We start from the raw sequence: 16,786 nt of genomic DNA, 5'->3' as shown, positions 1-16,786 counted from the left end.
GCAGACGTGGAATGGCCTGCGAGATCAAACACAATGAGGCTTTTTGCCCCGACATCTGTGCCCGTTTTTGCATATTCGTCTGATGATTGATCAATTCTCCCCCTCACTGCTGGTGTTTTGCACGAGCCCTCGAGGGCGAGGGAAAACATGTCAACGGCGGGGATCCTCGTGGGACACAGAGACACGAGAACAGAGACAGAAACAGGGACGTAGGGGACATGATGGTCACCTTGAGAGGCATGGGAGGTTTGTGAGTGCTGGGGCTCTGGCATATAATTGCCGGTGAGCCTCGTATCTCGAGCTGGCGCCGGCGTATCTTGGCCCTAGAGCGTGGCATACGCTCAGTACCAAGCACCAGAGGTTGTGCGTTTGTTTATCCTCAGTCAAGTCTGCCTCCATCGTCGAAACTTGGACGAGCGGGAAAAGATGCATGAGTAAGCACCAGAACGCTTGAAGTGAAAAAAAGAGGAACAAGCTCAGCAAGCAAAGGCATCAACGGTTGGAGAGGCACTAGAGATAGAGTTGGCGAGTAATAGTCTCTCTGTCTTGAAGGTGGTGTGGACGAACAACTGAATGCCTGTAGTCTGTACTCTGTAGGTATCCGGACATACTAGGTACCTAAGGTAGTGTAGAAGAGTCCATTTGCGAGGCGTGGAAAAAGGCCGGCAAAAAAAGCACCAATCGCCGGACCAAATCCCTTTTGTCAGCAAAGCCATCCCAATTCCCGTCTTTGCCATTTTGCAAGCAGCCCGCCCAGAGGCAGGTCAGGAACCTACTATGTACAGGAACCTAGGCCCAGGCCGGGCCCGCTTGAAGCGGAACATCCCTGCCAAAAAGCCGTCCCATTCTGATCTGTAGGTCAATGTACCATCCCCTGCCCCCCCTGGACACGCCGCACAGTATTAAGGCGATGGAAGTCACCTGGTAAACTCCCTCTAACCCCCCCCCCCCCCGAAGGCGCGCATTTCCTGGCTGGCTGCCGTCTTTCGCGTGGGCTGGCACTGGGGCTAGGTACCCCCTGTGCATCGCGGTGCACTGCCCGAGAGCCACTGGACACAGGACAGGCCCGTCGAGAGGTAACAGAGCCCGCCCAGGCGGGGGGCGGCGGCGGCGGCGGCGACAGAAAGAGCGAGACCCAGTGAACTCCCCCAAATGGGCCAAATGGCGCCTGCCTTAGATAGAAGACTGACTACAACTGCGGCGGTGCATCCGGAGACTGTGAACTGGGAACTGTTGGAGGGAGAGAAAGCCACTGTCCATGGGTGACGAGCCTAGACCAGGACTACGACCAGGACCTCCTCGACCTCGACCACGGCCACGGCCATCGACCAACGACCAACGACCAACGACCAACGACCAGCGACCAACGAGCGGGGGGGAGTGGCCTATGAGAAGGTGTGAAGGTGTGGGAGTGTGAAGCCCGTCCGGAAGGACGTCTAAGCCCACATTACTAACTCACTTTGGACTCTCACCTCCCCGTCCATCGCCTACCGCCTACCGTTCCATACCTCTGTCACCTACCTGCCTACCTACCTATCTCTTTCCCTGCTTTGCTTACTGCACCTCCTCCACCACCACCACCCTACCTACCCTTTGGACGCTACTTACACTTAGCATCTAGTCCCACGCTCCTCCCACTTGCTTCACCCTCACCCCCGTTCTCACCTTCACCTTACCTACTCAACCCCGACTTGCCTGCCTGCATACTGCCGCTGCCGCTCCTCTTCCGCTCCATCTCTTCTCCGCACTTCCGAACATCGTCGGCCCTCTTCGCTTCTCCTGTAACTGTCCCGTCAGCCATGGCATCGGTCGCTTGATTGCGCACCCCCGAGATTCCGATATGCCTGCCAGCCGAACCCACCAGAATGGCGCTGCCCAGTTCAACCAGAAGCTGAAGAACCTCTTCCGCATCAACCTCAACAGCGGCGCCGACCGTGACAGGGAGAAGTCCTCCGCTGCTCACGTCCACTCCTCACAAGACGCCGCTGCCACCCGCCCAGAAATCCGGAGCAAGTTCGGCAGCAGCTTCTTCAAGGGCACCGTCGGCCGATTGAGGACCAACACCACCGCTAGCGAAGGCAACCCCCTCGACGAGGCCCTCAGCCCGACCGCGCACGCGAACCCCTACTTTGCCCACCAAGGCCAACCGGGCCTTCGCCATCATAACAACGAATCAGTACCTCCCAGCCCTCCAGACACCCCAAACTTCAAGATTCAAGGTCCTGACGGCGGCCCCGAGCAGCAGACGACGAGCGCCGGACGAGAGGAATTGGCACGGAAACTTAGGAGAGTCGCCAGCGCCCCCAATGCCCAGGGCTTGTTCTCCAAAGGAAAGGGCAGCGCCGAGCGTCCCGCCACCGCCGAGCTGAGCAAGGATCCTTTGGTTCTTGACAAGGACTCGGGCACCCTTGAGATGGTTGACCCGTCCAAGGCGTCCGCTCCTACCCTGGGCGTCCCCGACAAGGACGTCCTCGGAAACCTACCGCCACCCAATCGTACGAATCTCGCGTTCCGGAGGACGTATAGCTCCAACTCCATCAAGGTTCGCGATGTCGAAGTCGGCCCGCAAAGTTTCGACAAGATCAAGTTGATTGGCAAGGGAGATGTTGGCAAGGTCTATCTGGTCCGCGAGAAAAAGAGCAGTCGTCTCTATGCAATGAAAGGTATAGTCAAACCGAGAGATTCAGCAGCCGAACGCCGATGTGGTGCTGACTCGTTGCAGTATTGAGCAAGAAGGAGATGATCAAGCGGAACAAGATCAAGCGCGCCCTCGCCGAGCAAGAAATTCTAGCTACGAGTAACCACCCCTTCATTGTCACGCTGTACCACTCGTTCCAATCCGAGGACTATCTGTATCTCTGCATGGAATACTGCAGTGGTGGAGAGTTCTTCAGGGCGCTGCAGACGCGCCCCGGCAAGTGCATCCCCGAAGACGACGCGAGATTCTACGCCGCAGAGGTCACTGCGGCCTTGGAATACCTGCATTTGATGGGATTCATCTATCGCGACTTGAAGCCAGAGAGTGAGTCGTACGAGCCATTTCCGCGCTTACCAATCGGTTGCTGACATGCTGCGCAGATATCTTGCTCCACCAGTCGGGCCACATCATGCTTTCGGACTTTGACTTGTCTAAGCAGTCCGATCTCGGTGGAAAGCCCACAATGGTCATTGGCAAGACAGGTACCAGCACAACCTCATTGCACATCGACACTCGGTCGTGCATTGCCAACTTCCGCACCAATTCGTTCGTTGGAACCGAAGAGTACATCGCGCCGGAGGTCATTAAGGGTAGCGGCCACACTAGTGCGGTGGATTGGTGGACCTTGGGCATCTTGATTTACGAGATGCTTTACGGGACCACTCCCTTCAAGGGCAAGAACCGAAACGCGACTTTTGCGAACATCTTGAGGGAAGACATTCCCTTCCCCGACCATGCTGGGGCACCTCAACTATCCAAGTAAGCTCCAAATGGCGACACACCGAAGAGTCGTGAACTGACAAGAGTGTAGTCTTTGCAAATCCCTGATTCGCAAACTTCTGATCAAGGACGAGAACCGGAGATTAGGTGCAAAGGCCGGTGCCTCGGATATCAAGGCTCATCCATTTTTCAAGACGACTCAGTGGGCATTGATTCGACATATGAAGCCTCCTATCGTACCTGTCACTGGACGTGGCATTGATACCGTCAACTTCCGCAACGTCAAGGAGAGCGAGAGCATCGACTTGAGCGGATCTAACCCGCTGCAAGCAAACCTAAAGGGCGTTCCTCTGGATAGCGGCCTGACGACTCCCGGTGGTGAAGTTGTCGATCCCTTCGAAGAGTTCAACAGTGTCACACTGCACCACGATGGAGACGACGACCATCACTCACAGCAGAGTGGGCAAAATCTCTCGTGATCCACTGCGTCACTACCTCCAAACCCCTGGCAATAGCAGCGGGCAAAGGGCTTTGTTTGCAGGAACGGGTCAACGGAGTTGGCCACGCTCATCGGTGGGGTCGAGGGAGATGAGATGAGACGACTCTCGCGACAGTCTAAGAGCTAGAGTTGTTCGGCCGGCAGTAACTACAGTCACGGACTATCATTTACAGGCGACGAAATTGAAGAGAGACGATAACTGACAAGAGGCGAGCGGAGGAAAGAGAATAACGTTCCGAGCCTTGAGTCGAGGAACTATCTGTGTTATGAGACCACACTTCAAAGACCCTCACGGTTTTCCCCCTCTCGAGAGCTGTCCGCGGAATTTCTCACGAAAAATTTTCAGCCTGCAGCACAGGGTATTTGTGCCTTCATCATTAGGAGTTTCCTGTTGTTTATCATCCGGTTCCCCCGTTTTGGAGGGAAGTCCTCCATTGGCGTTCATCGAGTTTGGGAAACTGATTTTTTCAAAGAGACGAGAACAGAAGCGAGAGAGCGAGAGAGACAGAGACGAGGCATCGAGTGGAGGAGTGAGAAGAAGGTAGCGATGCTGTGAAAGCGTGTGGTTGTTGAGTAAAAAAAACGAGAAAAAACTTCCTTTGGGAGGGGAATCTTTTTTTGGTTTCTGTAAACCCTTGCCATCATTAACCATGAATGAAACGTAAAAAGCTTGAGAAATCATACACTGCGCAAGAATTGTGTGTGACCTGGAGTTTGATGCACATTAGTGGCGGACTCGGCGCTCAATCCGATGCCGTAGAACTTTTTTCCACATGAACAGCACGGGATTCAGTCATGGATCTCACAGGAAGTGAGTGATTGAACATCAGGTAAAGTAATGATCTAATTCCGTTGCTCTTCACTACTGCGGGCCATGCGAATCTCATTTAAAAACAGTAAACTTGACTCTGTCGCTAAACAAACATTGGTTTCTCTGAACAGATGCCTCAAAAAGACATCATGAGCTGTAATTCGCTTTCCCAGAGCCAACACCTCTTCTTGTGTCAATAGATGGCAGGGCCTTATCCTACCCACCTCCCAGAGTTTTCTCTTACGCTGCCTTTTGGGGGGTTAACGCTAATTCATACAGAAAAAACGAAACATGTGCGCTGCTGGCGCTTTCCCGGAAGAGGGCGATTGCAGCAGTCAGTCTCGCCGAAATGAAATTCGTGGAGGCGCTTTCTAAAGCTTCGCCTTGACGGCTTGCTGCTTCGAAGGGGCCGTCGCCTCCTCGTTGAGGTTGACCGAGCCCGTCTTCTCGCCCTTGCCGAAGAAGATGACTTGCACCGTCAAGTCGTCCCTGTTTCACCTGGTCAGCCTGTCTGCATCATGTGTTACCTCGATCTGCAACCTGACTCACCTGTAGCGTCTCGAGAAGGGGGACGGCAGGGTCAGCAGAGCGGAGACCTGCTCTTCGTTTTTGCCACCAAGGGCGTTACGGACCAGGTGCGTAGCCACGTTCTTGTCCTTGACGACGAATCGCTCAGGGGCGTCGGGAGAAATTCCCCATTGCTGCAGACGGATGGGCGTCTTCTGGCCGTCAACGCTCTTGTCGCTTGCCTGCTCAACAGGCAGGCTAGACTTCTTAGATCCGAAGAGCTTGGACCAGGTGGAATCGAACTGCGAGCTAGAGCCGCTGGCCTGGTTCTCGATCCACTTGCCGACAAGACCAACAACCTCCTCGTTGGTGAGCATCTCCCACAAGCCGTCGGTGGCCATGACGACAAAGTCTCCATTCTCAGGTTCAATCTTTGTGGTTGTGACGATGGGCTCAGCGGTGACGTACGGGGGGGTCTTGAGAAGAGGAGAGGCGGAACGGGCAAAGAAGGATTCACGGAGTCTGTTGGTGATCTCACGGCTCCACTTGTAGCTTGCGTCGCCGAACGCGCGGGTCGGTTCCAGACCGCCAAGGACTCGGCCGTTGTGCACAACTCGGTCCTCGCCTGGGTGGAGCTTGCGCAGCCGGGCGGCCTCGTCGGGGTTGCCACCTGTTTGGTCTACCGATAGGGCGGTAGCAGTCCACTTACCGGACGCTGATCGACGCCCGAGAACTGCGCGGGAGTCACCGGTGCAGGCAACGCGCAAAAGCTTGGATCTGCTATCGTAGAAGGACAAGAGGGCGCAGGAGCCAGATAGAGCAGGTGCCAGGAGCTCTGCAGCCATAGTCTTTGAACCAGCTTTAAGGACCCTCTCGACGCTCTGATTGACAATCTCGTCATCCAGGCGAGTGAAACCGAGCTTGATGGCGGTATCGATAGCATCGGCCGCCGGAGACAAGTCACTGGATGACTGGTAGGTCTGGTTGAGCTCATTAGCGACAGAGGCAATTAGAGTCTGGCGCAGCTTTGCCGAGGTTGTCCAGCCGCTGTTGAGTAATTAGCATCTATCCAAAGAGATACCATAGCTGCAACTTACGCATGGCCGTCGAAGACGCCCCAGAACATCCAGTCGTTACTCTTGCCTGCAGCGCCCGCGGCCTGGTTTGGCACCTCGACAATCTTCTCAGCATGGTCGTCTTCAATGGGGTCATTGCTAGGGAGCTGGACCAAGTCGTAACGCAGGACGCCCTGTCCCCTGTTGACGAGGAAGGACTGCTCCGTTTTACGCAGCTTCTCGGTAGCTTGTTCGGGTGTCAACATCTCGATAACCTTACGGCCGTCGTCGCTTGTCGTTTTTGATATAGGTCCCTCTCCCACGAATGTACCAGTATGCAACTGATCTGCGCCTACGACGAGAACAGAACGGGTCGGGGCGGCATCGCCGCCGGCAGTGGGTCCGGAGGTGAAGCTCCTCGTCAAGCTCGACGCCTTATCGAGGCCGGCTCCGTTATAGGAGTACCAGGCGCCGTAGCCGACGAGGGTGGATACAAGGGCCACGGAGAAGCGGCGTATGTACATGGAGGACTTTAGCGGCTGGACAGCATGCTCGGGGTGGTGTTGATAAGAGGAGGAAGATCGCAGGCCTTGGCGGGTAGCGTAGGACGAGGATAGGTTATGGTCCAAGAGACCCCGTCGGCTGTTGCGTGCGAAGCTACGAGCCGTACATCGGTAAGTTGTCCGTAAGACCCTCACTGCTGCGCGATGCATTTGGGGCAGCGAGATGAGAATGAATGGCGGTTGGACTGGAAGGCGGTCCGAGTCCAATGAGGAGTGTAGAGAGCGTCGTGGGAGGGTTTGAGGAGTGAAGCAACCGGTGGGTTGCCAAGTCGTCTTGTCGTGCCTCAGGCCGCAGACGGGTGTAGGTAGTCTGGGGAAACTGCAGGTGCAGTCGAATGTAGCGCTGTGGGCCCGTGGTGTCGCGTGTTGGTACGGATTAGGTAGTGGAGGTATGGATACCGTCTGTCTTTCGTCCGTAATTAGTGGTGGCGGTTGCTATCTATAGCAACGTGAGAGGAGCAAGTCAGTCGAGGTGATGACCGACAGACAGGTATACTAGCGCCTATCACGGGACCAAAGGCGTGAGATGTGTTGCCGGATATTTTTGGGATTCGTTTGCCAGTCGTATGTGGGCGGTATAAGCTTCTTAGCCTTGCTTGTGATGGGACAAAGTAAACTGAAGGAGTTTGAATGCTCACCTGCTTTTCCCCGGTTGAGGTAGCACGGTAATTAGCTTACCTTACCTGAAGGTTCCTTAAGGTAGCTTACCTTAGGAACGTTCCTGACCCAGCGTTATCTTATCGGTGAGACAGGCCCCGGCAACCCCTTCCCCACCAATTCGGTCCAACTACGGATACAATGTCAGGTCAAAAGTCTGGTCACAGCAATACGCCTCCCACCTAATTACTACACTACTTACCCCGTAATTTATCCTCTACTCCCGAGTAGCAGGATAAGATACTAAGGTTATTCTATATATTTTTTAATCTATGATGTGAATTGTTGCTCCTTATGAATCTTTTGATCTATTTTTCATTTATTTTATTTGAGTATTAATATTGTTAGTAAGGAAGGACCCGGTGGGGAAAGCCATGTTGCTGTAACCAGACTTTTGACCTGTGGTTGTACCTGAGGCACGTTTGGTACCTAAGGCCGGGTACCCAGGTAGTAGTCACACCATCCCCAACCCTTTCTTTCCATCACCACGGGTGGCTTGAGTTGACTCCACGCATTCATAAAGCCCTCCATTGCTTGAAACTCACCTTTTATCAATTCCGGGGAGTGTACGGAAATTTTCGTCACTTATATCGAGGAAATGGCCTCGCAGTAGTGGTATTATTAGATTGGATAGCTCGTAGCTTGTCATGTAAATCCGCGTCGCGCAATAGTTGAACAACATTATTCCATCGAGACTTGTCTTGCGGATATGGTCAGGATCGGACGAAGTTGTACCAAGAGGCAATCAGCAGCCATGCCGGATGATATGCGAAATGCAAAAAGCCTCTTGCAAGGCGGGAAGGATTCCATTCTGTGAGGAGCTTTCCAACCAAATTCTTCGGTCAGAGTCAGGAGATGATTCAATGAGCATCAGTTTTAAGTGTGACTACTATCTATTTCATATTCGACACAAAATATGGCAGACAACAGACGGCATCCCCTATGCTCTGCAAGGACCTGACGCAGACTACACGCGGCACCAGGAAACTTGGCAATTACAGTGACGGTACGCGACATTAGCCGAGGTGAATACTTTGAAATGTCATAAGTTGTAGCGTGAGTCTCGTCTGTTTTGTGATTTATACATCGTGAAGGCTCTAGCTCGTACATCAGAGTGCGAAGGTTGCTAGTCACGCTATCGCTATTTCTTAGGTCCGGTCAGTGTAAGTCGGCCCCACTATGTTCTCGGTAGATGAAGATACAGTATCGCCGCAAACATAGAGTACTCCCTAGGTAGCTTAATGACAGTCTCGTGGGGGCGCAAAACAAGACTTGGTAGCTTGATAAAGACCAAACGCCATTGCTGAAAGTGCCCCGAATTATGGAATGGGAAGGCCGGCGTGGGGCCGTGTCCGGACGCGACGTCCGATAAGAAAGCTTATGTAATTCCGTAATGATCAGGTCATTATAAGGTGCTGCTGGTAAGAGCTTTCAACTCCCATTCAACCCTGGAGAACCTGTGACTAAGAAACCGTGAAGACATAAAATCTGCTGGACACGCCACCCAATGAGCTTTCTTGCACAATATTATGGCTATGGCGGTTGGTACGGCCTTTGCAGACTGTTGGTATCAGGGGGCAGGCAGCAGGCGACAGCCTGCCCCGACCAACAAGTGGGAACACGACGGAGCTTGGTGCCCGCCCCGGAGCCGTCGCACTCGACCTTTACGGCCAAGAATGGCCAGAAATGGGGCCCAGGTCGTAATTAGTTCACTTCTCTACGAATGATAAGGCAGGTTCATACCCAGACCAACGGATAGCCAACAGACTGGTTAACACCTCTTCGTGTCTTCATTGTACCTATCTCCCACGCACCTTGCCTTTAGACAAGTATCAACAATCCAATCTAGGTACTCTGGACCGATGGAAGACTGGCGTCGGATTGCAGCGAGGGTTCGGATTTTCCACAGTTCATATACATCCGCTCCTTCCCCAGGACACCAAATCTGACACTTGACCCAATTGCCATCAATTTTTTATTCTCCTACCTCATCTTAGGTACCCAACCTGGGTAACTAAGAGTATTACCACGACCTTGGGAAGGAACGCCGGGTTAGTCACTGCCTTCTTTCTCACCAGATGCACCTGTCTGCCTATGCCGCTCCCCGCTATTTTCCCATCTAGGTACCTACCTCTGCGCACTCCCATTCCATTACCCTTGAGTCCTTTCTACCTACCTCTCACCACCTACCATACCTCCCTGCCTCGACGACTCCGTCCATCGTCTGGCGAATTATCCCAACTTCATCCATCTTCACCTCCCTGGCGGCCAATATGCGACTCCTCGTCTCATAAGTACCTCTTCCTTTCTACTTCACCGGCTCTTCATTCATTGGGAGGATCCAAGAAATATTCCTGCAAGAAACACACTCACATCTGTTTAGGCCAAGCGATCCATCGTAAGTGTCCTTGAACGTATTCTTTGATACCACCAGTCAAAATGCCACACACTGGGCTCATTTCCGCACTACTCTTTGTGTCCCAAGTGGTACGAAAAATAATCCGCTAACCTTCTTCTTAGAAACAGCGGCCACCGCTGGATGTTTTTTTGGAGTGGCACGTTGCGACTCTCGGATATCAATTTGGCTTGTTTTCATTGCTTTATCACTACTTCTTACGATGACACGCCGCAAGTTCAGCAGCGATTTGGCTCACGCCTCTCGAGAGCAAGTTGAGCATATTTCCGGCCTCAAAAAGGGAGATGACGACGGTGAAATCACCTTTGTTCTTTCCCATAACGCTCTATCCTCTCCTGTGTACGTTCGTCTCGTTGCCATGGACGTGGACGAATATCCACAAGGCCTCGGTTTTGTCGCCTTCACAATCGAGGAGTCTGTCTCGAGCGAGGTTTCCGAGGTCCTCGACAATGTTCCCAACTTTAGTCAGGGCAAAAGCATACTCGACACACTTGTCATGATCTCCAAGAAGTTGAACACCGGACTTGACTCGTCGTATGACGACAACGACACAGACGTCGAAATGACGGATGTTGACCAGGACGAGGAGGACGAGGAGGACAATGATTACGACTATGACGACACCGCCTTTGGTTTTGATTTTGCAGGCGATTCTGTTCCGCAATCACTCGACACCCCCAACAGTCCACCCAAAATCACTAGCCGTCTAATCGACGATCTTCAGAAGGCCAAGGAGGCTGGTTTCAAGATCTCTCTGCTGAGCCACGCTGCCAAGAACGAAACGAGTTGCATCTTTTCCCTTTCTCTTCCGGTTGCCCACCTGGGAATCAACGAGGACACGCTAGAGGCCTGGGAAGTAAGCGCTTTCGACTACATCGTATTACTATACAAGTATGATGCAGGTTATCCTTGCGTGGAAACCTTCACGAACCTCCCGTCCGGCCATTCGAATTCCATGCACTTCAGCTTTGGAAAATGCGCCTCCTTCAAGCCCACTCTCAGCTCAGCACTCATTGCATTCAGCCCAAAGTTCAACACTGCCAAGGGACGCTCAGCGGAAGAGGGTTTGGCAAGTGGAAACTCTCGAGATGCGGCCTTCTGCTCAATGCCCATTTCGGATTCGATGGATAATTTCATGAACAAGGAACTTGCCAAGCTTCTGAAGATTCGGTTGAATTACGGCGTCTCTTGGGACGGCGCAAAGGACATGTTGGAGGACCTGACCAAAGATGGGCACTTGCGTGGCTTCAACTCGAAACAGAGCAATCTCGATCCGAACCGGAGCCGCACTTCTCACAGCCTGAACGACAACGATGCCCAAGTCTCAACGACCACACGTGAGTCACTCAACAAAGACTATGTACGCCACAACCCACGGGCGCCAGGCCCGTTGCCGTGCGAAGAACTCAGCTTGCCTTTGATTGCTATGCAATTCGCTCTGCGATACTTTGTCAAAAGCACGCAGTACTGCCTGGTGTGCCACCGCAAGACGGAACCTGGATTTACTGCTCTGAAGCCGTACGTCTGCGACTACCCTCTCTGTCTCTATCAATACATGGCTTTAGGTCTGGGTCCCAGCATTGAGCACGACATCATCGCTCGCCCCTATATCGTCGATCTATTGGTCAGCTTTTGCGCTGCTGCTTTGGAAAGTGGCCGGATTCGAGAATGGCCGCAGGGTCTGGCCATCAAAGTTCCCATCCTGAACCGAGTCTTGACACCAACGCCAACCATGCCGATGACCATGGCATCGTGGTCCACGCGCAAATCCCAACAATCCACGCAGGCCGCAAAAGATGCAGAGACTCAGATTACGAGCACGCCAATTCTAGTCTGGGCTCAAATTTCCGCCGGGAAGTTCAACGTGGACTGCTCGCAGAAGCTGGAGCTGCGACCTGGAGACATGATCATTCTGGCCAAACCTGCTTTAAGCGGTAACGGGCAAAATGTCGATATGCACCATTGCCGCGTCAAGAGTGTCAACACCATTCATGACGACGACGGCAACATTGGCGGCAAAGTGTTCGAGTTCGACCATATCATGTCGATTCAAAAACTACTGAACAAAACAGGTCCTGCTCGTCATCGGTCGAATGAACCCTCTGCATCAGCCTATGAGATTGATTATAGCTCTAAGGGGAGGATCGATGATGAGGAGGGAGATGCTGAGCTGTATCTCTACAATTATGACCTCGACAAATTGAGTGCAGCCTACCAGAGAGAGGCGTTGATGATTCTCGTGCAAACAATCCCCCCTATCAGACATCTGCGAGACTTTCTTCTCAGTCACAGAGGCTCACCTCTAACCGATTACAAGATGATCTCCAAGTCGGCTCTAGCTTTGCTTCGATGGATCGTGGCTTCCAACCGCTCGTTTATCGTACAAATTGATCAACCGGTGGACCTCGACATTGGTGGGATCAAAGCGACAGAGAGTAGACAGCGCGAACGCTTAGTCGGATTGAGTGACGACTGGATGCAGTTCCGATTTGCCCAGGGATCTCCTGAAAAAGAGAATCGCTTCAAGCAAGAGCTTGAAAAGGAGGCAACCACGCAGCACCCGACGCTTTTCGCCTGGCACGGTAGTCAGCTCGGAAATTGGCACAGCATCATCAGGACAGGTCTGGATTTCAAGGATACCGTCAACGGACGCGCTTTTGGACACGGCGTATACTTCGCACGCGACTTTGAAACAAGCATGCACTACTGCAATAAACTGGTTGTTTCGACATGGACGGGCTCGGAACTCAAGCTATCCGCCGCAATGAGTCTCTGCGAAATCATCAACCGTCCTGCGAAGTTCAAGTCCATATCGCCGTATTATGTGGTCGATGAGGTTAATTGGATCCAATGTCGCTATCTCGTTATCCAACGGAAACACGCATCTACACAGGAAGCCACACCGGCCCCCAAGCCAGAGTACATCTCTCAACATCCCCAGTGGAAAGTGCTGGGAATTGGCAAAATTGAGGTGGATGTCCCAGCCGCTGCGCTGCCAAGATGGCGCCAGAAATCCACAGTGACTGGATCCTTGCCGTCTCAGCCGATCGTCCTGGTCGATGATTCGGGCGAAGACGAGCCAGATGACTTCGACTATATCATTGACCTTCAAAAGGGCGAAGAGGCTGACGATGATGACACAAAGACTGTCACGCTTCACCTCGAACCACATATTGACCCAGACAAGACCCCTTTCACGCCGGCCACTCTTGATATGGAGTCACTGCCTCAGCTGCCTGCCCCCAGCTGGGCCTCGGACCAAGGACGACAGGTCATCGGAAAGGAGCTCAGCAAGTTGCAGAAGTTGCAGGCCAAGACACCTCTTCATGAACTCGGTTGGTACATCGACTTTGAAAACATAACGAACATGTTTCAATGGATTGTTCAGCTGCACAGCTTCGATAAGTCCTTGCCCCTCGCGCGAGATATGGAGCGAGCAGGCGTCGACAGCGTTGTTCTCGAAATCAGGTTCGGCCGCCAATTTCCTCTCTCGCCCCCGTTCATCCGCGTTATTCGCCCTCGTTTCTTGCCGTTTTCACAGAGAGGCGGTGGTCACATCACAGCCGGCGGTGCCATGTGCATGGAGCTCCTGACCAACAGCGGTTGGAGCCCTGTCAGCAGCATGGAAGGTGTTCTTCTCCAGGTTCGCGTGGCCATGTGTAATCTCCAACCCTTCCCAGCACGACTTGCGCGCCAGGAGAAAGGTCAGCCTGCTGGAGGAAGCGATTATGGTGTTTTTGAGGCTGTTGAGGCGTATAAGCGCTCTGCCGCTGCCCATGGCTGGCAGGTGCCTCCCGACCTGGATATGACTGCCAATGCGCAGTGAAAGACGTACATGATAAGGGAGGTGGACTTATAAGACTGTTTTCTCTCTGTCAAGATGGCTCATGATGAGGCGTTAACATGGAGGTGACAGGCATCCAAAGAAATCAAGCATAGGAGTCAAGGGATGAGGGAAATCATAACAAGGTCCATAGCGGCATAGTCTAGTTTCTTGATTCTCAATGGCTTTAGGTTATTGTTCCAGTCAAAAATGTCCTCCACATCCTTTGTTTCTACCGCAGCTATGAACCGCCGAGCAACCTTCTGTGTTGGCACAGCAATAGAATCCGATACAAAAGTACATGTCTATGGCTCAGCATGCAGCCTGTGAAATTGTATACAAATATTATGGTAGTTTTATCTGCAGAATATATGGATGGGTTCAGTGAGCGGTTGAGCCTGTCGGCGTCTGGTTTCGGAAAGTCAGAAACGTACAACACCTTCGAGTCGTGCCCCGTATCAAGCACCTAACATCTGCCCCTGTTGAGGGTTGCAAAGAAAGTATGGGCAGATCAGGATGGGAAACCAAACTCACTCCATACTCGCGAAGATGTTTGAAATTAGGCAGGCGATCGTCCTGTCTCAGTGGCGCTCAGTTGAAAAGAAGGTTGGTGCTACCGGGGAGTAGAGGTAATTTTGACAACGATGACATGTCTCCAAAGTAGGTAGATGGAGTGGTCTGCAGGTCACATGGGGTTTGATCAAGGGATATCGTATAATCAAATAAGGCAGATCTTTTCGGACCAGATCAATTGCCAGTATTGTCAACACAACGGCTACGCTCGACCAAACATCAAATCGTCTTCATCTGAAGCCTCTCCGACCCGTACGGACTAATCTGGACCGGCTTGCCGCCCGTCCACCGGTAGTACCCAACGACCTTCTTCAACGCGCCGCCCCAGCCGAGCTGCCTCCTCCGCCACGCCTTCGGGTTCGACCCGTCCCTGCCCTGCTGCACGACCATGGTGGGGTTCACCGCCGAGTCGGCCATGACCTCGACGTCCCCGCCGCCGGGCTCCGCCATGTCCATGTACATCTCCGTCGCGAACTGCGACGGCCGCCGCCATCTCGACCCCAGAGGAGGAGGCATCGAAACGGGGGAAATGCCGTTGTGGGTGTTGGCGGCGGCGAGGGAGTGCGTCTTGGTGGATGGGAATATCGATTCGACCGTTCCCGCGGCCGCTACTTCAAAGTACACCTCTAGGCAGCGCAGCTGATCTAGGTAGATGATGAGGAGACACAGGATGGCGGCGCCGATGGAGGATACCCAGAATACCCAGAATCGCGGCGCGTTGGGAGAGTACTCCTCGTTCATGGAGAGGATGGCGGACACCACTGTGAACGGGAGGAGGATGCCTCCGAGATACGTGACGCGGTCGAGAGCGCGCTGGTTCGCCTCCTTGCCGGCGTCCCCGGCCATGGCGTTCGGATACGGCTGGCTGGAGCTCTGCTCAGGGATGTGCACGTCTCGCGTCTGCAGCGCCGCCGTTGTCGGTTGCGTCTGGGGCCAGGAGGTCTGCGGCCGCGGTGTCGAGCCGAGCCTTGACATGGTGACGCGGCGCTGGAGACGCTCGAGGAGGGCCCGCCAGTCTGGGTACCGCATGCCGCCCAGGAGCGGCTGTCGCGCTTGGTCGTTAGCGAGGTCCAGGTTCTGCTCGAGGGACTCCGTAGCCTGCCAGTAGAGGCCCCCGTCCTGCAAGGACCCCGGATCGGAGCATGACGGGAGGGTCTCGAAGAAGTCGAGCCACTTGTCGTGGACCGCCTCGCAGAGGATGTCGGGGAGGGTTTGCCTGGTGACGTTGGACTGCCTGAACGTCCTCAGGAGACTGTCTTCGAGGCCTGGGAGTTCGTCGCCCTCGGCGATGAGGACGTTCCAGATCGACGTGCCGTCCATCTGCGATTCGTCGATTTTGCTTTGCCATGAGCGGGTGACGGAGAGTGGTCTCCGAGCCTTTTGAACCTGTGATGATGGATCGTTCCATATGGGACGGTCCAGAAATAGGACTAGCAGGGCGTCAATTCAGTATAGAACACATTCATGAGGCCGTCGGGGTCATACCATCAGCTTTACTACTCATCCACAAGGACGCATGACAGAACATGACTGCCTGCCCATCCCTGGACATCATGTGGAAGGGCGCCTCGTCCATCACGTCCACCAGGTCAGATTGCCTCGCGGACGGCTTATACCCAGGATCCGGCCCGTAGTTCCCCCTAGTAGTCTTGACGAGTTCTGGATACGCAAACGAGATAAAGCTCGAGCCCTCATCGCCCCTAGACGGTCGGTGTCGCCGCCTCCCCGCGTGCGCTTCGAGAAACCCGGGATTCACGCCCAGAGAATCTCTCAACACCTGGACCAGATCCAGCGGCAGGCCCTGGATGATGGTGAGCCGCCTCCGGCCCACGGCTTCCCTCAGGAGGTCTTCGGCGTGGTTGAGGAGTCGCTGCTTGCACTTGTCGCTCTCCCAGTCGAGGACGTAGGCGGACGAGCTCGACTCGGGGAACTTGCTCATCAGAGATGATCTCCGGACAAGGAGCGCCGGTGTGTTGGACCGTTTCGTGTGATCGGCTGAGTCGCTGGTCGTGAGAGGCGGCGACTGCTCGAATATCTTTGATCCGGCCATTGTCCCTATTCAATACGGGTTGATGGAAGCCACTTGTTTCGAGTCGTCGGCCTGGTGCTAGAATATCTGCCTTTTCGACGAGAAACATCTCGAACGACGCCAGAAGAGAAGACCACCCCGAGTTATAATGAGTGAGATTAACCATGGCTGACACCTGTCCAGGTGGTTTGTCAAGTGACCTGAGCTAGAGCATCTGAATTTACAGCTTTCCTACCCCCTAAGCTCTCCCCACCTGTGCTCTAGTTCCCTCTTAGTCTGACTTAGGCCTAAGTAAGATGTGTGTCGGCCGGCCATGGCAGGTTCGTGGCTGACTGTCGCGAAATGACGGGGTTGAGATTCGCGTGCTCTAGTTTAGTCCTGAAACCATCTGGGGGGGGTATCGACAAGTAGGCTTGCCACGTCAAGCCATCCCCT

The 16,786-nt window shown here is 53.8% G+C and overlaps 4 protein-coding genes across 4 annotated transcripts; 2 read left to right on the top strand and 2 right to left on the bottom strand.

Annotated features, from left to right (window-relative positions):
* Positions 1-1,840: 1,840 nt before the first annotated feature.
* On the top strand, positions 1,841-3,897 carry CORC01_05500 (serine/threonine-protein kinase nrc-2; the record flags this gene model as incomplete). Its single annotated transcript, XM_022617143.1, has 4 exons — positions 1,841-2,663; positions 2,723-3,022; positions 3,079-3,457; positions 3,510-3,897. The coding sequence occupies 4 exons, from the start codon at positions 1,841-1,843 to the stop codon at positions 3,895-3,897; spliced, it is 1,890 nt and encodes a 629-aa protein (XP_022476368.1).
* Positions 3,898-5,099: 1,202 nt separating this feature from the next.
* Positions 5,100-7,003, bottom strand: CORC01_05499 (protein phosphatase 2C; the record flags this gene model as incomplete). Its single annotated transcript, XM_022617142.1, has 3 exons — positions 5,100-5,217; positions 5,278-6,282; positions 6,333-7,003. The coding sequence occupies 3 exons, from the start codon at positions 7,001-7,003 to the stop codon at positions 5,100-5,102; spliced, it is 1,794 nt and encodes a 597-aa protein (XP_022476367.1).
* Positions 7,004-10,128: 3,125 nt separating this feature from the next.
* On the top strand, positions 10,129-13,752 carry CORC01_05498 (polymerase; the record flags this gene model as incomplete). The annotated part of the gene is made up of 1 exon (XM_022617141.1): positions 10,129-13,752. The coding sequence occupies one exon, from the start codon at positions 10,129-10,131 to the stop codon at positions 13,750-13,752; it is 3,624 nt and encodes a 1,207-aa protein (XP_022476366.1).
* Positions 13,753-14,541: 789 nt separating this feature from the next.
* Positions 14,542-16,372, bottom strand: CORC01_05497 (cysteine protease; the record flags this gene model as incomplete). The annotated part of the gene is made up of 2 exons (XM_022617140.1): positions 14,542-15,752; positions 15,808-16,372. The coding sequence occupies 2 exons, from the start codon at positions 16,370-16,372 to the stop codon at positions 14,542-14,544; spliced, it is 1,776 nt and encodes a 591-aa protein (XP_022476365.1).
* Between the last annotated feature and the right edge of the window lie 414 nt (positions 16,373-16,786).

This window comes from Colletotrichum orchidophilum (assembly GCF_001831195.1).
Source record: "Colletotrichum orchidophilum strain IMI 309357 chromosome Unknown Scaffold_38.1, whole genome shotgun sequence".
Lineage (NCBI taxonomy): Eukaryota > Fungi > Ascomycota > Sordariomycetes > Glomerellales > Glomerellaceae > Colletotrichum > Colletotrichum orchidophilum.
This window is presented reverse-complemented; position numbering and strand designations above follow the sequence as displayed.